Raw genomic sequence first — 23,428 nt, 5'->3', positions numbered from 1 at the left:
CTGTGTTAGCCCAAAGTTGTCTCTTTTCGTCTGTACTTCCATTACAAAGTTAGAGGTGGGACTTGGAGAAGTCATATGTATTGGCCATTTCTGTATAGAAGGCACGTTACTCTCTCCTGCTTGTCCTTGTACTTTTCTGGGCTTGGTGTCCCAGAATCCTTCACTGTCACATCCTCCTCCTCCTCCACACACACACACACACACACACACACACACACACACACACACACACACACCGCATCACACCATCATGGTCATCCCCTTAAGGTTCCTTCCATAGCCTTCTTTTTTCGTAGCTTTTCGTTCAGGACACAGAGCATGGTAAGTTTCTGGGGTTGGGGTTATAGAGACATTGTTCCAAATCTCCCATCCAACACCTGCTAGCTATGTAACTAGGGGCAACTATCAATAAACAATCATTGATGAAGAGCTAACTATGTGCCAGACACCGTGTTAGTCACTAAGGATTGAAGGGAAGGCAAAACTTAACCATTTCATTGATCATCAGTTTCATAATTCAAAAAATAATTTTTTTCAAAAGCAAGTTAATTTACATTACCCTGAGAAGACTTGAGAAGGAACTTGAAATGGTAATAAATGGGAGGGATGAACAAGCACCTCCAAGGCTGCTGGAAGAAGCCTGTCTTTCAGCAAGCCTGGGGTAGTCACTACCTCTGGACTGTCCCATCCCAGTTCCTAATAGGTGACATGAGGAAATGGAAACAGCCCTAAGACAACAAACATGAGATGAGATCCTGGACTAGACCACATGAATGTGTTCATCCTAGAAGTAACACAATTTGAGTATGTGGAGACATGAAAGAGATAAGGTTACCATAGTTTGGTAAAGCTCACCAACAGTCCAAAAGAAGGTGGTTGAGAAAATTTTAATAACTATAGACCTATGTGACTCCTGGTAAGTCTCTTTGAAATATTTATGATAGTCTGTATACAAATTGAGGTCATGAAGGTAGAGGGAAACAGAACTGTTTTTGAAACAGATATTTTCCAACAGTCTACATCTATATAGTCACACCATTGACTGAATTATGTAGAGAATTCAAAACTTCCTCTGCTTCTTGATTGGTGATTATTAAAAAGCCATGAGGGAGTGGGGAATCTTATTCCAGAGAACAAGATACCACCTTAAAGACTTCATTAAAGTCATACAAGATACTTTGAAAGATACAAAAGGGTAGTTTGGTTGATATTATTAATATCAAGGAAGGCATAAAGCAAGGAGAGATTTGTTCACTAATGCCACTTTTATGGAGAATGTCTAATGCAGGTCCAGATAGAGATTCCTTTTAGATGACAAGTTCCTCCAGCTGTTTCTTTTTACCTCTACCGTGATACTGACTATATCAAGATCTGGAACTTTTTTTAAGCTTCTGAGTTGGGCTGCATAAGTCAGTAGAAATTATTTTAAAAGAGTTTCCTTAACTATTCACACAGGAAAAACAAAATAGATTATGTATGCTTATATTCAGATTGTTATATTTTATTATGAAAACCCACAGATCTCATCCTTTAATATATACGCACATGGTCACAGATGGACAGACACACATACACACACATCTTGGACAGATTCCACACATGGACAATGTCACAGGTCAATGATTGAATAGGAGTAGGAGAGAGGACTGGTGTGCTTTTAGGGAATTACACAAGGATTTTATCAATTACAAATTTCTCTCTGACACGTGTAGATTTTTTTAATATTGATATTTTTATGATGACTGTGTGACTTTGAACCAATCAATAAGCATTTATTATGCTCCCTCCTTTGTTCTCGGTGTTGGGCTACTTTCAGGGCTACAAAGACACCTAAAGCGGAAAAAACATGGGGAACCCATCTTAGGAATCAAAATTTGAGCAACTTAAGGACAAAGAAAATACTTGGTGAGGTGCGGATGGAGAAGTGGAAAGGAGATCAACAGATCCAAGAATTGTGCAGATCAAGTAGCAGAAAAAGAGCTACCATCAAGAAAGGGCAATGGTCCAGTCAGGCAGCAAGAAGAAATAGATGGGCAGGTCACCAGCAAAGGTCCAGTAGTGCCCACTCAGTGGAAAGAGAGAGGCTAATCTACCTGTCCATTCACAAGAGTTTAGTGAATGCCTACTAATTACCAGATACTGTGCTAAGCGCTAAAAATACAAAGAAAACCAAAAGATAGTCCCTGTCCTCAAGGATCTAACAGTCTAACGCTGACAACCTACAAACAAAATATGTAGAGAAGAAACGGGAGATAATAATAGAGGGAAGAGCCAGGGGTGGAGAACCTGCAACTTTGAGGCCATATGTGGCTTTCTAGGTCCTCAAGAGCTGCCCATTGACTGAGTCCAAGTTTTACAGAATGGGTCCTTTTGTAAGGGGATTTGTTCTGTGAAGTTTGGATTGACTCAAATGGTAACACCTGAGGACCTAGAGGACCTAGCTTAAAGTGGTAGTGGGAATGGCTTCCTTTAAAAAGTTAATTTTTAGCTGGAACTTGAGGGAAGCCAGGGAAAATAGGAGATAGAGAGAAAGAATTAAAGAGTAGAAAAAAATTCCAGCCAGTACAAAGACCCAGAGTCTGGAGATAGAAGGACCTGTGTGAAGAGCCAAGGGATCAGGGTTGCTGGATCACTGAGTGCATGGAGAGGAATAAAGTGTAAGTAGGCTGGAAAATGGAAAGGAACCAGGTTATGAAGCACTTTAAAAGCCACTGAGAAGCCTTGATGAAGCTTTACTGGAGGATGCAGCAAAGGTATCTCTGACCCTGCCCTGTACACTATTGGCTGAATCACCTCCATTCATTAGATTGTAATTCTATTGACATTTTAAAGCAATGTCGAGGAAACTATGATCACACGTAGTAAGCCTGGAGTCATAAGCACACACATAAATAGACAAAATGACTTCTTATAGATTAAAGATGATTTTCCACCACCTTTTAAAAGGCTTGCCAGAAGGCAGATCTACAAGTATCCTAGTTATAGTTTATGTCGATCTTGGTGAAGAACCTGACAGGGCTGCTCTGCTCTTCTTGGAGAAACTTCGGAGCTAAATGGACTAGAAACTATTAATTTGTTGAATTACAAACCATTTGACTGGGTAAACTGCAGATTAATGGTTCCATGTCTGCCAGGAAGGAAGTTTTTTTTTCTGTAATGCCCTATAGGTCTATCCATGATCCTATTCTGTTTAATATTTTTATCAGTAATTTGCATAAGTGCATCAATGGCATGCCCACCAGCATTTCCAGATAATGCAAAGCAGGAGAGCTATCATGTTGGTCAACAGAGTGAATATCCAAAAAGTTCTCAGCAGTCCAGAGCATTAGCCAATCAATCAAACCTTATTCACCATTTGTCACTAAATGCTAGTTACCATGTTAAGACAGAAGTAAAATCAGTCTTTACCATCAAAGGGCTTATATTCTAATAGGGAAGGCTACATATAAATAGAACAATATATACAAAATGAATACTGTTGATAGAAGGTAGCTGTAAGAAGAAATACCCTAGGAGCGATGGGAGCCAACGAAAGCTGTATGCAGAAGATAGCACTTGAACAGAATCCCAAAGCAAGCTAGGGATTCTGAAAGTGACAATTTAAAAGGGAGAGTAGAGTGTTTCAGGAGAGGGGGAGCAGCTTATGTATGGAACATCGAGGAAGCCTGGAGGGCTGGGCTATGAAAAATATTGTGTGGAGGACCATTGTCACCAAAAGACCTAACAGGTCAGAGGAAGGTTGCAAAGAACTTTAAATGTCAAATGGAGAAGTAAACGTTTGATCCTAGTGTTAGCAGAGAACCAGTGGATTATATTGAGTAGACAAGGTGACATGGTCAAAGCAATGCTTTGGAAAATCACTTTAGTAGCTGAGGTGGGGTGTGGAATCATGTAGAAAAAGACTTTTTGGTAGGAAGTTTAATAAGAACACTATAATAGTCCAAGTGAAACTTCTCTGCACTGCTCCCTATCTATTTGGTGATCTTACATTGAAAAGTAATGACCTACTTTGACATCTTCTACCAATATTACCTTACTTGGTAGAAGAATTAAGTAATTTGATGGATTGCTATGATCAATAGACTATAAACCACTAGTGGGGGCCTTTGGAATGTATCAGAGCCATACAAACTTTAATTGAAAACTACACCTTTTATTTTCCTTATTTCAAACTATTTGCCCTCCATTTTTCCACTTATGTCTGTTTTTCCTAGTGATCTGAGAGAAACAAAGCAAAAAAATGGAAAAGTACGTCCATTGAAGAGTTTCTAAATATCTGTTAAGTGTAGGGATCAGTCCAAGCGCATTAAGATTCTATTTTCCCCTACAAGTGTTTGCTGCAGATGACCCCCACTGATCTTAAATATATTTCTGTTTCTGTGACTGAATAGAGGTTTTCCGTACAGCATGTTCTAATGGTACTCTGGCCTTTAGCCAACAAGGGACTGAATAAGGCTATTTTTAAAATACAGAAACTGGGAACAGCTGCAGCAATCAAATTTGATAAAAACAGAGAGGAACTTTGCTTTTTTTACGATTTGTCCAAGTTTAGACTTCTTTCATAGAACTGCTTTTGTTCTGTTGGGTGAAGGGGTAGAAGACCAAGACAGTGGGGCCCTTTTAAACAAATAACTTTTAAAAGAACACAGCTTAAAGGAATACTTTTTCTGTGCACCAACAAGATCAATGCAATAGTATTTTAAACTGTGAAAAGAATATGTCTCTTATTTATTTTTTTAAAGGAGGGAAAGACAATCCATGATGTCAGTCAGGCTTCCAATAAAAGAGAATTTGGGCCTCTCCCCCCATAGTGATTCTATGAAAGAAGAGATGAACCTTTTGGGCTCCCAGTGGTGGAAAGATGGCATTTGAACATCTCTTGTGTTCTCCGGAATGGTTAAGGATGAGGCTAATTTGAATGTTCCATTTCTGCTTTTCACATTACTATTCGTCATGAAAGTTTCCAAACTAAAACAAGCAATTAATATCAATGTGGGGCTTTTGTAAAGAGAAAATGACATGGTCTTGAGATTTTCACAGAGACCCTTTTGTCCTCATCCTTCCCCACATGCCTGTGGACAGGGGCTTATTCTTTTTTCTTTTTTTCTTTCTTTTTCTCTTTCTTTATTATCCTAGCTCCTTGGAAACTTGTCAGTACATGATTAATAACAGTCATGAGAGGAACACAATTGGAGAGGTCTCATGTACAGTAGTAAATAGGTTGTGAGTTCCACCTTCTAAGTGATTTCATGTAAGGGATGGATTTCTCGACTAACTTTGTAAAGTGATGTAGGACAGAGGAGATTATATTTCATATACGCATTTACAAATGACATTCATTTTAAAATCTCGTCCAAATAAAACTATTTATGTCAACATTAATTCTGTTTGGTAACCCAAGATAGTAATAGAATTCCTTTCTGTGGCCATATGGCCATGAAAATAAAATTATCCAATGGGTTACAAAAAAGTCTAGAATCCAGACAGAATGTGACCATCCAGGTGTGTTGTGCGGGTGCCAGTTGATTAACTTGATCACCAAAAGCCCATTAAACAATGACGTGTATCTGCGAAAAGGCAGGAAAAATGAAATATGAGGATGTCCAGCCTGTTCTGTGTTTCCATTTCTTCCAACAAAAGATTTAAGAAACCAAAAAAACTGTTCATCATTGAACAACCCGCAGGCAATGAGGGTCTCAAGCAGATCTTCAGTATTTGAGACCACTGCTGCTCTTGTCTCTGTCCCTGAAAGCAGCCCTGCATTCCTGCATAATGGGCAAAATGGGGTTGAAGACACCCACTGTTCTGAGCCAGTCCGGAGGCATTCATGGTGGGCAGAGAGCCCTGAGCTCAGCAGGTTTCTAGGGACCCCTGGCAAGGTCCCAGTTTTGAGACTCCTATCCTATATTTTAACTGGCACTAAAGAGTTCCAGCACGATGATTACTGGGCTTTAATTATATTTAGTTATGTAGACTCTTCCTTCTGAAGACAAACTGCCCGGAGAGGCAGATTTACCACTGGCCAGTAGTGTTTTTATGCAAATGCTTCTGAGGGACTGCAATCACCCCCAACATAATAGAGTCTTTCAATCTCTTGCCAGGAGTGTAATATTTATATATGACCAAGATAAATTGAATATCCAAAAGAGCTGCACTATGGGTGCATGGAGGGAGGGGGGATTCTCAATGTAAATCATGTCTCCTAATCCCTGTGTTTTCCCCTCAGTTTAATTTTCAGCCTTTAAGTTCATAAACAAATTCGGAATGTATTATGGTACTTCCCATTTGTTTTGAATACTTCAGTAATGCTTAAATAAAGGGACAGCGTCAACATCTCATTACATGGTAGCCCATTTCTCAAGCGTTCCTGAGGATTAATGCCAAGATGGCCTGACCATTACTGACACTGTCCACTAGAGAAATGAATTCTAGAGTCTATGTCTTTCCTCCTTTCTTTCTCTTTCTCTCCTTTTTCTCTCTCTTCCTTCCTCCTTTCTTTTTCCTTCCTTCCTTCCCTCCTTCCCTCCCTCCCTTCTTTCTTTCTCTTTCTTTTTTCCTTCTTTCTTTATTTCCTTCTTTCCTTTCTTCTTCCTTCCTTCCTTCCTCCCTTCCTTTCTGTCTGTCTTTCTCTTTTTCTTTCTGTTGCTTTCTCCCTGTATTATTTTTCTTTCTTTTTCTTTCTTTCTCTTTCTTTTCTTTCTTCCTTGCTTTATTTTTTCTTTCTTCCTTTCTGTCTCTCTCTTCCTTTTCTCTTTTCTTTTGTTATCTCTTTTTTCTTCTTTTCTTTCTTTTTCTTTCTATCTCTTTTTTCTCTTTTCTTTTCTCTTTCTTTTTTTCTTCTCTTCCTCCTCTCCTCTCCCTTTTTCTCCTCTCCTCTCTTTTCCTTTCCTTTCCTTTCTTCCTTCTTTGCTTTGCTGGAACTGCTTAAGTGATAGGCAGTCATGGATTGGCTATCTCCCTAGTGACTTTATCCCCTCCCCAGGAATGAGGGTGAGGGGGCAGATGCCCCCCCCATAGGCTATTCAGGAACTGCTGACATCAGCCCCCATTCATGAGAGCTTGCTTTGTGGACTGATGGTGCTAATATGAGGAGACACGTGAGGTGGCTGGGTTTAGGGAAGAGAGCAGGAGAGGCATGGTGCTGTGAAAACATTCCCACACACTCGAATGGCCCATTCAGAGAGGAAACAAGCAAATGCCTTCAGCCCTTCCACAAAGCTTAATGAACAAGCTTGCCCAAGATGCAGAAGCACCAGTATGTGATGCCCCACACCACCCTTCCCCCACCAACTGCTGCCTTATTAATAGAGTAGCCATGTAATAGACCCAGGAGCAACGGAATTAGGGTGGAAACAATTGCTCTGCCCCATGAGCTTGTAGGAACCTAGATAATAATTCCCATTATTTTCTCTTCAGAAAGGGAGGCCATTGTGGTATTCCAGAACCTTGGCAAGCCTTAACTGCCCACCTGCCTGAGTTCTGGGGAGTAACCCCATGTCATCTATGCTCCCCCTTCATAAGATTTACTTATCAAAGAGCTGAATAACTGAGGTGAGACCTGGCTATCCACAACATTTCTGGCACTTTTCAGATAAATTATCACTTGTATTACATGAGGATCACCATTTAACCTATGCTGCTGGTGTCAGAAGTACTGTCTAATTACCCTGCAGTATTCGAATGTTTCTGTGTCTCTTGGATGGGACTTTTCCATCTCATTTGCAGTTGTAACTTTCTGTATGTGATATCTCCCACATTAAAGTGTGTATATGCATTGGGAGGGGATGGAGGGAGAAAGACAGAAGGAGCCATAGTCAAAGAGATGGAAAAAAGAGACATGAAAACAGACAGAGAAGGAGAGACAGAGAAAGACATAAAGGGGCAGTGATCGTCGCTTTTTTGTTTGTATCCCTCAGTGTTTCGCACATGGTAAGTGCTTGATAAATGCTTTTTCCTTTCATTCTCTGCCTATATGAATAGTTGCATCTCATCTCTCTGACAGCCTGATGATACTGATTAGAGGGCTGAACTTGGCCTCTTGAAGGTCTGAGTTTGAGTCCTGAGTCAGACACTCATTATTTTCATCATTTAACCTATTGATCTATTTCCTCATCTGTAAAATGAGTGTAATAACACCTGCCTTCCAGGGTTCTTGAAGGAATCAAATGACGTAACACCTGATGATATATGATCAAATGTGACATACTTTGTAAACTTCAAGTAGCTATGAAAATGATAACTTGCCGTTGTTGTGGTAGTGGTGATCTGGTACTCTTGTCCTCTACACAATTATTAAATCCAATTCTGCTGCTTTGTTATAATTTTTACTAATGACTTTTCAAACAAAAATCTGAAGTTTATCCTACAAATCAACAATATATGTATGTTTTTTCTATGTTAATTATCTCTGATAGAACTTGAAAATGTCAACAAATTTGTGAATTCATCAATAAAGTTATTTATCACATGTCAAAGATAATATCCCTTCCACCCCCCTCCTCATCTTACACATTTCTTATCCAGGTTTCTAGCAGGGAGATGAATTAGAAGTCTCTTACAATAGTCTGCAGTCACTCATGACAATGGTCAACATTTTTGGTGAACATGGTAGTCTTATTTGAATGCCTTATTTGATATTGTTCATCAGAAGGTCATCAAAGAATCTTTCAAGGTTCCTGATAAGATTCTGATGTATTCTTGAGAGACACCCAGACAGAAATGAGCCATTAATAGAACATTTAGTTCCACAAAATCAAATGCAAATTCACATTTTTAAATGTGGTGGTAAGACAATAGGCACATGGATCACTGTTTATTTACATTCTTCTGCTCACCTCTTTTTTTGGGGGGCGGGGACGGAATTAGATCATTTTTTTCCCATGACTTTCATTTCCTCCTCCTTTTCAGATACTTTGAAAATCGGTTCCTCATTTCCTTGAAGATTGTATTTTGCCTTTAGTACAGATCTTCTTGATATGTATTTGATTTCATCCAGCTACTTTTTCCCATATTTATTTTCCTTTTTTTCATTTCTACTAAGACTGTCAGGTTAGAGTTCAATTGTAGTGGCATTACTGTCACTAATGGCAAATAGAGTTTGTTATACAAATCTTGAAATATCTTTTCCATTTTCAATCTATTTCTCACTCTTCACATCTAATCCTTCAGTGTTCTCAGGGTAATTATCTTTAGTTATGTCAGTTGCAAAGCTTTCTGTAAACTTGTTTAGTTGTGTTTTCACTGCTTCTGGATGTTTTATGAATCAGTATTACTTATAATCTTCCACCAGCGTCCTCTACATAATTCTATAAACTAATTTGTATTCCATACCAACGTTATCTTTGTCAGCTCTATCTTATCACTTAAAAAGGAGGTCAGTTGTTTGCTGGACAAAGTGGTTTCTAGACACTTGATTTCCTTGTTGTGCTGATTGATTTACATAAGTTGAACTTGCTTAGGAAATGGTAATTATCTGACATGATATTTTTGTCTTACCCCACTATTCATCGTTCAGCATTCTCATCTTGTTCACATCATATGTCTCTTCTCAGTATCTTTTTCAGAGAATTTCAAATTTAGGAGGGATTTTAATGACCATTTCATCTTAAAGAGAATACCCAAATTATTTCTTATTTCATGCGGATTTTATCTTTGACTTAACAAACTATGGTATGATGATGGTCAAATGGTTAATTTGGACACAATTTTTACATTAGTAACTCAATATTTCTTATCTGTTGAAGTAGTATCCATTTCATTGGCTGTGATGTTATCCATTGTCCACTGTGTACAATTACTCCCAACTTTCTCCTTGAATAAGGTATGCAATGTCAGTGGGAGTTTTTCAAGATTAATTTTTATTTCTTTCATTTTATTTCATTTTTCAATTAATGAGCAACAATCTTCTCTCCCTTCCCAATATAAAAGAAAAAAAGAAAGAAAAGGAACCTTTGTAACAGATATACATAACCAAGCAAAACCAAGTTCCACATTTGCTCTCTGCATTGTCTCCTTTGGCATTTCAATCCAGGACCTCTCTTTTGGGGCAGGTCCCATGCATTACCATCAGTTCTCTGAAATTATGCTTTGTGATCATATTGATTCACATTCTTTAGTTTATCAAGTTTGTCTTTACAGAGTTTTATTATTATATAAATGGTTCTCCTGATTGTATTTATTTTATTCTATCTCATTTTATACTGGTTTTCCCAAGTTCCCTTTCATCATTATTACAGCATAATAGCATTCCATCCCTTCATACACTAATTGATGTGCACCCCATTTCAAACAACCCTCCTCATACTCAGTGCTTATGGAAATCTTCTTCATAGATGTAGCCTCTGAATCTCATAGATTTAGTTCTATTTGATCCAATTCAACTCACCAAGCATTAATATGGTACTATCTCTGAAACCGGGTATGAGGGCTACAGTTGCAAAAGTGAAAAAGCCCCTCTCCTTGCGGTGCTTATATTCTCCTGGCCTTACAATGCATCCATGGCTGTACCTTTCCCCCACATACTTCAAGCTTCTTGAGACCACTGAATAGTATGTGTAACATTTCATTCTCCTTTTTGGTGATTTTTTCTCTTTGCTCACTTGCTGTTAGGCTCAGCTCATACTATGGCAGAATGTCTGCCCCCTCAAGAAGAGGAACTTTTTAGCCTTCCTTATGTTTCTGCTGCAGATATACCTGGGGAGATGTTGTCTCCCTCAGCCGCCTACCTACCCCCAAATTTCCATGTAATCATAAAGTCTTTGAGCCCAGGTACTATGAAACACCGGTCTGAGTAGTATTGGCACTAAACACAGGGTGTCTCTGGGTGTCTGTGTGTGTTTATGTGCATGTACATGAGTGTGTATGTATGTGTGTATCCCTGATCTACACATATTATTCATTATAACACAGCTGCAAACCTTTTTAACTTTCCTCCTAGGTGCCAGGTGATGGGGCCACCAAGATTAAAATGGCCCCATCATGGCCTTCTTGAAAGTATTTACAACTGGAGAGAGAAATGGGAACAGGGTCTGGGTCTGGGCTTTCATAAGTACAAAGAACCCCTGGGAAAGGAAGCTTTTTATCCCAATAAGTTATTCTCTCATTTTCTGTAGTAAGGAAAAGTGAAATGAAATGCCTAAGGTCACAAGTCCAGAATATGTCTTCTGGTTTCATGGGCAGTTCTCAATAGAATACACATACTGACTAACAGCAGGTAACTGTGATGAGTCCCTGACAAGATCCATGTAGAGTCATCTACCAAATCTTGAATGGGGAAAACTCATTTTCAGTTGAAGCAATCAGGAAAGGCTTCATAGAGGAGGTGGCACCTAGATGGGACAATCCGGTAATCGTGACTGAATGGTAGGTAAGTGCTTTGAAAAAGAATCTCCTTTACCTAGAGTCTTTCACTTCTGTGGTGGTCAAATCTGACGAGTCCAGTGCTTATTCCAAGGGTACATGGCTCTTCCATGATGGAAATCAGGAAGCATGAGCATGTCATGCCCTTTTGTTCTCTGAATGCCAGGCTACATTCCAAAAGATGCTTGTGCCCACCCTCTGTCAGCCTAAGCCAGGCCCCTGTTTCTGCTCTATCACATGTGGCAGTCTAAAACAATTACAGAAGGAGAAATACCCTTGGACTGCTCAGCTGGCCAAGTCTAGCAGTGGCACCAGTGAAGCCATGCCCATCTCATATGCACTTCTTTGTGGAAGTGTTCTCTATTCCCAAAGCTCCACAACAGGGATGGAACAACTGAGGCAAGGTTCATGGGTGCTGAGAAGCAAGAGGCTGCAGGTGGTCCTCCTTACATCTAGAAACCATGATCTGACAACTAAGTACAAAGTACGAAAGATAACTAGTGAAAGTAGGAAACAACAAGATGGGCTGCTTCCTTCCGCTGCCAGGGGCAAGGTCAAGGCAAATCTCAGTGAAGCTGCTTCTCCTCCCCACCCCCAGGCTCTGCCCCAGTTTCCTCTCCGGAAGATACAAGCTTCTTTAGCTACTGCTTGCTGGGTTCCAGTCTCCACCTTCTCAGGAGGTTCAAGGAGTGCTTCCTGCCATAGACCAAGGTCACACTTCGTACTCCTGTCTGTCTTCTGTACTTATATCCACAGTGTGGAATGTGGGTCCTGCTTCATTTATTCATTTTCTTGACCTAAACACAGTTATTAGGGGGGGCCCTGGTCAATATCACCACGCCCCTAGTGGTCAGACTCTAGACTGAGATTTTGGATGTCGTGAACAGGGGTGTTGAAAGGGACAAGCATGGGGTTGTGCCAGGGAGGAGACATTTACAAAGTCAAACTCAGATCATACTGTCTAGCATGACCCAGATTTTAGGTTCATGATGTTCTTCAAATGCATTTCATGGCCCTTGGGTGACCATTGCTTTTGGAGTCAGAAGATCTGGTTGGAAATCTACACTCACCTATCTAATGTCAGGATGGAGCTTTGACCCTTCCCATCTAGGACCCAATTGTCTGATCTGTAAACTGAGGAGGTGGGACTGAAGGAGATCCTCGTTTGCTCCAGAGTCAAGGCTCTCTCGAGTCCTTGGGGACACTTGGACAAATGCATTCACTCTTTAAATCCCTGCTACAGTTCATTGAAGGAAATTGAGGCAGTCTTCCACATGAAGACCTGATTGATCCCTGGATGATCTACATGAGTGTCAAGGCCTTTCAAGTGCTTTCAGGCCCAGGACCTTGGTGCCCAGGAGATCCTCCAGAGGGCCTTGGTAGGTTAATGGTCCTCCCAATATGTGAAATGAACACCCAGGAAGTAAACCCATTTCATAGGGTCACTTGTCTGATCTGGGGCTCATCTAATTCTGTTCAACAACCGTGTATTGAAGCCTTACTCTGTACGCTGAAGGTATAAATGAAATGTAAGGAAAGTCCCTGGCCTCAGAAAGCTTTTAATTCTACTGGGCAGACACAACATATAATTAAATAAGCAGAGGCAGCTCTGTTGGGCCATAGTGGATAAAGCAGTAGCCCTAGAGTTGGGGGCAGGGGTTAAATCTGGCCTCTGACACTTGCTAGCTGGGTATCTCTAGGCAAGTCACTTCACCCTGTTGCCCCAGTTTCCTCGTCCATAGAATAAGCTGGAGAAGGAAATGACAAACTGCTCCAGTATCTCTGCAAGAAAATCCCGAATAGGATCACGAAGAATTGGACATAATTGAAATGACAACAACAGAAGACAAGCCCAATAGTTTTTAGAGAGAGCATGCCCTCAAAAGTGAATGATTCAAAAAGGTTTTTGTAGCTGGTGGTAGAGGAGCAAAGGCTTCAATGAATGTGAGGAATGGAAGAAGGGGACATGCGGGGGCGGGGGGGGGGAGGGGTTGGGATCCCAGGTGCAAGGGGCAGCTTGTGAGCAGGAAATGGAATGTCAGTGTTTGGAATATCTTGTGGACCAATCTGACTGGAGCCTGAAGGGGGAAGGAAGGGAAATCTTGTGGATTAGGTCAATAAAGGCGGGCTAGAGTCAGGCTAAGTACTGCATGTTTTATAGGCAATAGGGAGCTAGTGAGATTTTTGAGTGAGGATTGGCACAGGTACACCTCAACTGAAATGGAGAGCTAGCCATAGGCTGGATTCTCCCAGAAGTGCAAGAAGGGCAAATGCTTCTATCAGCTTCCCATTCAGGAGTGCTGAGATTGTTGTCCTCTAGACAGAACCTCATCCTTTCTCATAGGTTGGCACATTCAGATTTGGAGACATTCCCATAGCCCAAAGGCACTGCTTGCCTGCTGCATTTATGGCCAAGTGAGGATTTGTAACTGGTGATCAGCAGAGAAATCTATGTAGAATATATTAATTTGTTATTTGGGGGGAAAAAGATTCCTGGTCACCCACTGAGTGGGAGGGGAGGGTGTCCTTCTGCCAGAAGCTTTCAAATGTTCTCTCTGCTTGTCATGTTCTCCATGTTATTTGACTAAAGAAAGAAGGAGAAGTTTAGAACTTTGCAAACCCACAAGGAGCTGTCTTCATTATTGCTTATTAACCAGCCTGGGTAATTGATTTCCCTGGCATTTTAACCAGGAGAAAAACAAAAGCAAATGAAAAGAAAGAAGAAATGAGAAGGAGGGTGTTAGACAGTGGCAATCTGGTGTGGGCGTAGCAGACTCCCTGTGTGATTCATGGAACAGTCAGGGCGCACAGTCCAACTGCATCTCGTCTCCAGAGGCTCTGCTCAGCCTCTCGGAAGACCAGCCCCCTAAGCTCACTTCAGCTCAGTGGCAACAAGGAGGGCCTGGCCGACCCTCTGGCTGGCTTGCTAGGTCTCACATGGGCTCCCATCTGGGGGCCCGACAGCCCCCACGTGGAGTGCTCCGGCTGGCATATCCCTAACAGACACCCATGCTAACAGCCAGCCTATAAAGCGAGGCACATTTGATGCGGGCTACAGCTGAAAGAATATGTTTCCATTCTCTGTCCATCTGTTCTTGGCAGCATAAATTTAAATGAGAGACACAGAACAAGTTTCATGAGAAATGAGCCTAAATCAGCTCGAAGAGAGCTGGGCGGAATCTCCAAACACTCCTGATGGGGAGGGGGGCAGGACAGTAAGGACAGGGGGCTGGCTCTCAGACAGAGGCACGAGAGAAGGGTCAGGGAGGAGGGAAGAGGTCAGGGAGGAGGGAAGGGGTCAGGGAGGAGGGAAGGGGCCAGGGAGGTGGGAAGAGGTCACTTCTTTACCCTAACGCTATTTCATGACTTGTTCATACATTAAAAGTGAGGGTAGGGTTAGAATCTCACATTATTTTGGGACAGGCTTACTTCAAAAGAATGTGCTTTGGGCACGTCTGCTTGGAAGGCTTTTCACAAATCAGTCAATGGTGGCTCCTTCTTACTGGAGCCATCTTTTGCTAAGAACCAATTCTTAACTATCCCATGGTCTGCAAAACTGAGTCACTTGCAGGGCCAACCACCATGGTGCAATATCTCTGAGACTTCGATTTAGAGAGTACATATGGGGGGAGGGGGTTTCCTTTCATTGGAGGGGGGGGGACTACAAGTATAAAATGGCCCATATTCACTTTCGTATACAATCACTCTACTATTTGCTTGTGATTGATTGTTTTTCTTTGATACAATCAAAAGTTCACTGCACAGAATGTGGATGGAAATGACTGATTTTAAACACACACAATCACTAAAATGGAAAAGGGAGTCATGTGGAATAAGTCAGAAAAGGGAGGCTGTAATAAATGTGACAAGGGACTTTAAAAGCTAAACTTAGAGGCATAGGGAGCCATCAAAGGTTGCTGAGGACACAAATAGGCTATGCTTTAGGAAGATGATGTTGGCAACAGTTTTAGAATTTATTGGAGAGAAAAGAAATGTAATTCAGGGATATCAATGATTGCTCTAGTCTAGACAAGCAGTACTAAGACCCTGGACTAGGGCAATGGCTGTGTTAGTGAAGAGAAGTGGAGAATGCCTGGGAGAGGGAAGGAGATGGACACAGCCGGAGGCCAGGAGCACTGTATGGACAGCATGTTGATGAGTACTTGGTGGAAAGTTAACTTGCAAGAAGACTGGAAAGGTAGATGTTTGGGGAGGCAGAATTCACAATGGCAAAGTATGAGAGGGTTGTAGTCTTTAAAAGTAAAGATTTAGACTCGAGAGAAAGCTACTTCCAACTCTAAAAAGATCATAATAGATATTAGAGCAGTTGTATTATTGAAAGGCAAATAGTAGAATCTTAGAGTTAGAAGGGCAACTAAGTGGTGCAGTGGATAGGCTCCAGGCCTGGAGTCAGGAAGACTCATCTCACTAAATTCAAATCTGTCCTCAAACACTTCTAGCTTTGTGACCCCGTTTAAGTCCCTTATCCCTGTTTGCCTCAGTTTCCTCATTTGTCAAATGACTGGAGAAGGAAATGACAAACTCAAGTATCTTTGCCAAGGAAACCCCAAATGGGCTAACCACCTGTCAGACAGGAGTGAAAAAATGACTAACAAAGAGTCAGAAGGGATACTAGAGTTTATTCTAATCCAATCCTCCTCACAATAGAGAAATTCAGATTCGTTTTGTAACATTTCATTCTTTCATTCATTCAACAATATTCCACTTAGCCCCCCTCAGAAATTTTCATTCATGCCATTCATGGCTAAAGAAATGATGACAACTTCCTATACTTACTACAGTTCTGGTATCAAATATGCAATCCTCTGCTTGACGTTCAAAGCCTTTCATCTTTTGCAGGTGATTGCATAGTACTTTCACGATTCTGCATTCCATCCAAGCCTGTCTGTTTTCTCTCCTTATGTGGTATACCCCATTTCCCACCTCCATGATTTTGCCCTTCTGTGCCCTGGCATGCATTCTTTCTGTTCGCCATCTTCTAGGATCCCTAGAATTCTTGAAGGGTCAGCCCCCACTTCCCCTCCTCCATGAGGCTTATTGTTTTCCTCCCCATTACTAGTAACCTCCCCACTGAATATCAGGTTGTATTTACCTTGGATGGATTTGCATTTCGCTCTCTGTTCATATTCAACCTCAAACTGAATGTAGGCTCCTCCAGACTAAAGAATTATGTGTGTGTGTATATATGTATATGTATATGTATATATACATGTATATATATAGCTTCCTTCCCTCTTGGCACAGTACTTGGTACACAGCAGGAAGTTAATAAATGCTTAGTGAATGAATGAGTCATCTGTAAATGCCTTGCTGAAACAAACTGTACTTGCCAGACATGAGACATTTATTTTAGAAAAAAAAATAGAATGTGGAAAGAGTTCTGGTAATGAGAGTAAAGTACCTTGTGAACCTTAAAATCCCAAGAAAAGGCCAGGTGTCATTGATCCTCCTCATCCTCATCAGTATTATTGATTGTTTGAATGAAGACATCCCAGGCAGCCCTTCCTAATGGCTGGGTGCCTGTGAAGGATCTCTGACTTGCTCCTTCTTACAAAGCCTTCTGTTGGGTTTCCTGGGAAAGAAATCAGGACCTGGCAACAGCCTATGAGGGTCTTAACCCACCTACTATTCCAAGTGTGGTAGTGCCAACAGAGCAGGAAGATGCAAACCATGGGGGGAGCGAGGAGGCTGTGATTCTAGCCCCAGTTTCTGTTCTGTGTGACCTTGGGTGAGTTCCTCATCTTCTCTGGGCCTGAGTTTCTTTATATGTAAAATGCAGATATGACAACAGATGAGTTCTACGAATTAAGCAATTCAAGTGGACTTCTGCTGATAATATTATATTTCACCTTTGGTTTTTACTGCTAAAACTCATGTTTTCGTGGATTATTTTTGCCAAATTTTGTAATGTTGGGGATGTAAACATATATTATCCACACATTTACACATATTAGGAGCTCGTCTTTTACAAAGTAAGATTATATTTGTATGGCTCATTCCTTACCACAACCCTGTGCAATGTACTTGTTGTCACACCCATTTTACATATGAGGAAACTGAGGCACAGTGAGGTGAAGTATCATACAACTCATGAGTGAGGAGCTGGGAGAGGAGCCAAACCCAAGTCCTCTGCCTCCCAAGTGAGCACAGTACCCATCGGTCTTCTGGCTCCTCCTTTGGGACTAATGCTGTTTGTCAACATTAGAAACTCCCCCAGTCTGTTTTCTTGGCATTATCGACTACTTACTGTACCACTTGACTCGGGATCAGTCGGGGTTGGGGTGAATGGGGCCACCTCGGCCGGTGGTTTCCAGGTAAGCCGGTAGCCATAGGAAGAAATGAGGATATCTTCTTGCTCCTCAGTTTTCCCCCTTTGCCAAGGAATACATTTAGCTGTCCATGTCTCTGCCTAAATGTGGAGGGAGGGATGTCCTTGGGCCAACCAACTCTAACTGAACCTAACGGTAGCTTTGTTTGTTTGTTCTTTTTCTGTTTCAGATCTGAGTGATCAGCTGTTGGAAGTGGTTGGTCTAGAAGGTGCCATGGAAATGGGACAGATTTACACTGGCCTGAAGAGTGCAGGTCGCCGCCTGGCCCAGTGCTCCTCTGTGGTCATTAGGTAATTGTCATTTCATTTCTGAGACTTCATGGTCCCCATACTCACTGGCCTTCTAGCAGTATCTGCCAGCCTGGCCACTCCATGGTCCTATCCTGGACAAGGGTTGAAGGGCAGGTGGATCCTCTTTAGAGACGGAAATCAACTATTGAATCATGGGTGAGAAATAGGGAAGTGTGACTCCACCAACGATCTCACCAATCCTGTGTGGTGACAGAGGTGCCCATCCAATTATCCCCACTGCCCATCTTCCCTTTGCTTCTAAAATACCAAGAAAGGAAGCAAGCAAAGAGCTGTTTCTGCCTCATCAATGCTTTCTCTTGGTTTCCCTTTGTATCCCCAGCATGCCACCCAGTACCTGGCAATGCTTTTCAGTTAACTGTAATGATTAAAACAAGATGAAATGGGAGTAAATGTTGGTAAAAGTTGCTCTATCACTTACTGTTTGTGTGGCCTTGGATAAGTCATTTGACTTTGCTGGGTCACAGTTTCCCCCTTTGTAAAATGAAAGGGTTAGACTCGATGATATACGAGTGTCATTCTTAATATGAGTGTCATTAGGGTCATTCTACGACCCTAAAAATGTTGGAGAGTTCAGTGCTTCTGAAGAGCTTTCCAAAATTCATAATAGGTTAGAAAATATTGCTGGAAATAACACAGTCAACCTGGAAGCCTAGCCTTAAAAAAATTTAAAAAGAGCTATTTAAAGGCTGGACGCTTATACTGTCCCTGACCAGGGCATGTCTTCTGAAAGAAAACGCTGGCATCTCCACCTAGGATGGGCAGAGAGCTTTAAATAAGCCAGTTTCCTGCCAGTTTGAGTGGATCGTTTCAGCCAATGCTGACAACTAAATCCAAAGCCCAGTTAAAAAAGTAGGTAATAGGCAGGAAGTGCCATTCAGTTACAAATGAGTTGTTTTTCAGAAATTGGTTTCTAAATCAGTTGTCTGGGATGTGGAAAACCTTGTCCTAGAGAAACATTGTTACCCACAGTGGTTGAGGCTCCCAGGAAGCCTCTGAGCATGTTTCACCCAAAGGCTGCTAAAAGTTTACATGGGTCAGTTCAGGGAAGAAGGGTCAACTATGACCTACTGCACCTCAGGGTCCCCCTCTCCTCTTCTCTCTCCTCTCCCCTCCCCTCCCCCTCTTCCCCCTGCTTCTCCTCCTCCTCCTTCCTTTCCTCCTTATCCTGTTGCTTCCCCCAGAATGTCTCAGATACAGAAGTGAGCCTTTTCTGAACTGGAATGGAAAGACCTTTCCTTTCCCATTGGCACATCGTCAACAATGACTATGGAGTCCTCCAGAAATTGTCCTTGTCAAGGGAGAGGCTCCCTACAGAAGGTTGTGCCTAGATAGCTTTTCTCAACAGACCTCCATCTCCTGATGGATGATCTCACATTAGAGAGGTGTGTCTATGTGTGTCAGCAGAGGCCAGGATGGGAAGAGATCACACACGTGTATATGTGTGTGTATATGGATATATATATAGTGTGTGTGTATGCGTGTGCATGTGTATGTGTATGTGTGTGTATGTGTGTATGTGTGTGTGTATGTGTGTATGCCATCACTGGCATTATGTCAGTTCATGAAATTTGATTTACTTTAGTAGCAGAGCAGGGATTGCTTCATTCCCTGGATATTCTCAGGTTGTTTTATGTCCCACCATACATGGATGTGAGTATGCACATACATGTGAATATGCATACATATATGCATGGTATATGCATGTGTCCGTGTGTGCACACATACATGTGTGTGCATACAGTCATGCCTCAGGCATTGCCCTAGCCTGAGATTCCAGGGGATCTCATAGACTCCTTTCACTTTGGGAGCAGCATCTCATAAGGGAAAGAGTACCTGAGGCCTGCTTGGCACTCATTCTAAGGTCTAAGTTTCTGTTCCCTTGTGTGTCAGATGGATTTGCTCCAGGGTTGTCGGAGGATCAAACATTCCGGTCAAGAATTGCTCTAGATTCCATCAAGAGCTGCAGAAACATCATCCAGGATTGCTGTCTTGGACATAAGAGGAAGCTTAGATTCCATGAAGTCCAAACTCCTCATTTTATAAATGAGGAAACTGAGGCTCAGAGAAAGAAATGAGTTGCCCATAGCAAGTGACAAAGCCTTGACTTGGACCCTGGCATCCATCCCTCATATAGCTACTGTTCATACCTACCCTGTTGTCTTTCTTGCTGCTCATATGTGGCATAGAGACTGGGCCTGTGATTTCATTGGTATAAAGAAGTCCCAGGTGAGGAAACTCTCTCTGCCACTTCAGATTGGTATCCTCTCTTCCACTTCTGGTCTTAGTGATCTGTCTAGGACATTGAGAAGAGATACATAGCAGGTCTCCTGGCTTAAAGACCAAATCTCTCATTCCTTACTCTGCTGCCTCATATTCACAAGAGGGGAATTTATCTCCTTGGACCCACGTTCCCAATTTCATAAACTGAAGGATCACAGTTCTCAAGGATCACTGGCTATCATGACAGTCACAGACTGGCAAAGGACTCCTTGCAGACTGGCCAAAGGCCCTTCCCTAGGACATCTCACCTAACAGCAGGTCCCTTTCCCTGGCATAGAAAATTCATGACTTTGAGATCGTGGACTTTACTGGGACAGCTCCTTCTATGCCCACCTGCATTGGACCTGTCTTGTTGAGTCCATATCTTCCCTGTGATTTTGCTTGTTCTCCAATACTGTGTTGCTCATAAAATGTCTCCTTGCAGGACAAGCAAGTCCCTGCCGATGCAGATTGATGGGGAACCATGGATGCAGACCCCATGTACTGTGAGTACTCATTGTTATCAAGTTTGGGGAATCTTCTGCCTCTCTTTGTTCATATTTGTTTCAGGAGGGGGAGGGAAGAAGGTTATTCTGAAATGTTGTCAGATGGATTCCTTCATTGGCTCTATTGCCAAATATGAATTGAATTGTTTAAAAAAGATATTCTAAACTCGACTAGCCACTGAGATCTTCATTCACTGTTTCCCTGTGAGGTGGAGGGGAGCCTGAGTGGTTCAGATCTAAGTGGCAAGAGCAAATGGATGCTACTTAGGAATTCTGGCTGCCAAGGTAAGGTCTGTTGGGATGTGTGGATAGGAATGGCATGAGGCGAGTCACTCCAGTAAGATATAGTTACTGTAGAAGAAGAACCCTATACCCTATTCACCACACATCAGATGGGAGCTGTCTATTAGATTGGGTAACAGGTAGTTAGAAAACAACATATCAGCATGAAAAAAGTCTTTAGAAGGAGAGATAAGATATGCGGTGGAAACGTGACTACTATTCAGTTCAGAAGTTCTGGGTTCAAATCCCTGCTGTCCTACTCATTTTTTCTACGCAACCTTGAGCAAATCATTTACTGTGGGCTTCATTGTGAAGTGAAAGGTTTCAGTAAATACCTCTGGGATCCTTTCTAATTAGGAGTCGTAATTCTGCATCCAAACTGTGGCTTTTGCACACTTGTGTCAGTTATTTCATGCTCACCTCTCCTCACCCTCCCCAGAAAGCCTTGATCCTCTCTTCATGGGAGGTGAAATAGATTACTTCTGCCATTACATCAAATGTGACTTCTCCTTCTATAGTGGATGGGACATTTCACAGGCTCTGTAAACATAATGTGCCCCACTTTATAGGAGTGTGCTGCTTTATCACTCCTGTACCTTTTGATTCACCTTCCCATTCCGGAGAAGTGTACATGGGTGCATTTTTCTCAATCTGAATTTCTCCAGCACATCATCTGAACTAAGGCAATCATGTAGCAACATGATCTCAATGGAACTCTCCAGTGTTCTTAGGAGAACATAAGCACAGCCAGCATTCCCAGCTGAATCGACATGCACTTGAGCTAACATCTAATCCTGAAAGCCATCCCTAGAAAGCGTTTTAGAGCCAGTCCAGAGTTCATGTTTTCTTCCCTGATGGAATATATAAAATAGAAAAGTAAACCAAAGCAACCTCATTTCTCTCCTCAAATACTAAAACCTAAGAGTTATGATAATTTAACAATAAACTCCTTTTATAGTCATCCATCAAGCTCAATGCTTAGGGACAGGAAAAGACCCAAACTCTGAAAAAGGAGTTATGAATTCAAGCTTCCACAGTGACTTTCCCCAAAGGCTCTTGGATTCCACCTCTCCCAGGCAGCCTACGTGATAAGCTCACCACCCCCCCAACCCCAGCTCCTGACTGTGGAGTGGCTCGAGGGGTCCAGAGGGATCATGGGAATCCGGTGCTACTCTGTACCTCAAGGCTTAGAGAACTAGCCCCTAAAGGGACCCCAGCAGCCACAGAGTCCCTGCCTCACCATTTTACAGATGAGGAAACCAAGGCCCAGAGGGATAAAGTGCCTTGCCTAGGGAAACAGAACTAGTCAGTCTCTGAGGAGGGCTTTGAATCCCTCTTCCTGACTCTACATGTAGAAAGCATTTCCTCTTTCATTACTTTACAGCCAGGAAAAGGGCATTTAAACTGGAATGCCAAGAATTCTCTTTAGGCTCATTACCAGGGTGTGTGTTAGTATTATTTTTCTTCAATCATTGAGTCCTTCACTAAATGAGAGCACTTAATGAGCACCTGCTGTGTGCCAGGTGTTGTGCTGGAAGCAAGGGAGGCAATGATAAACAATCCCTGTCCTTGATGGGCTTACGTTCTAATGGGGGAAACAACCTGGACATAGAAGAGAAAATGCCAAAACATATACCAAGCAAACAGATTCATTTCAAAGGGCAATAATAGCTGATGGGTGGGAAGGAAGGTTCTCTCAGTCTGCTACCCCAACTCCCAACTTTGATACACAAAGACTTCTCAATCAAGAGCACTGGTTCTAGAGTCAAAGGACCTGGCCTAAGATCCTATCAGTGACTCTTACTACCTCTACAATCTTGGGAAAAACACTGGCCATGCCTGAGCCTCAGTTCCCTAATCCGTAAAATGAAACACTTGGACCTTTAACTCAATGTCTTCTGTCTTTTCTTTGGGGATATAAAGGGTAAAGAGAAAGAAAAGGAGTCCTAGACTATTTAAGCTGGAAAGAACCTGAGAGAGGCCAAATGTGCACAGCAGAAAGAATCCTGAACTCAGAAGCAGTGGCCTTGTGTTCAGGTGTCTGCTATGGGCAGGTCCATTCACCTTCCTAGGTGTCAGTGTGCTGAAGTTGGCAGAGGCACTCTCCAAGGTACTTCCATATCTCATCTCCTACCAGTTCAATACCTTCTTTGTGCTGGAAAAAGCCTAAGGCTCCTGCAAAGGGGAGCCTCAAGTCACAGATGAGGCTTTGGGAAGGCATGGTAGGAATGCTTACCCCTTCCCCAGCTTCCCCACCTCAGAGAAGCTGGGATTGCTGGCTGAATACAGATCTGGACCAGCAAAATCTCCTCTAGGTCACTTAAAAGCTGTGGCACTCTCTCTCCACCTTTCAAAATTGCAT

General features: G+C 42.1%; 1 protein-coding gene across 7 annotated transcripts in view; it reads left to right on the top strand.

The window, feature by feature from the left end:
- DGKB (diacylglycerol kinase beta) overlaps positions 1 to 23,428 on the top strand; it is a 686,362-nt gene that overhangs the window by 641,855 nt on the left and 21,079 nt on the right. For all 7 annotated transcript variants that reach the window (XM_072650808.1, XM_072650809.1, XM_072650812.1 and 4 more), the window contains 2 exons: positions 17,878 to 17,998; positions 20,724 to 20,784. In XM_072650808.1, the coding sequence (XP_072506909.1) occupies positions 17,878 to 17,998; positions 20,724 to 20,784 (182 nt within the window). The remainder of the gene's footprint in view (positions 1 to 17,877; positions 17,999 to 20,723; positions 20,785 to 23,428) is intronic.

The sequence above is a fragment of the Notamacropus eugenii genome, chromosome 3 (genome assembly GCF_028372415.1).
Source record: "Notamacropus eugenii isolate mMacEug1 chromosome 3, mMacEug1.pri_v2, whole genome shotgun sequence".
Classification (NCBI taxonomy): Eukaryota; Metazoa; Chordata; class Mammalia; order Diprotodontia; family Macropodidae; genus Notamacropus; species Notamacropus eugenii.
This window is presented reverse-complemented; position numbering and strand designations above follow the sequence as displayed.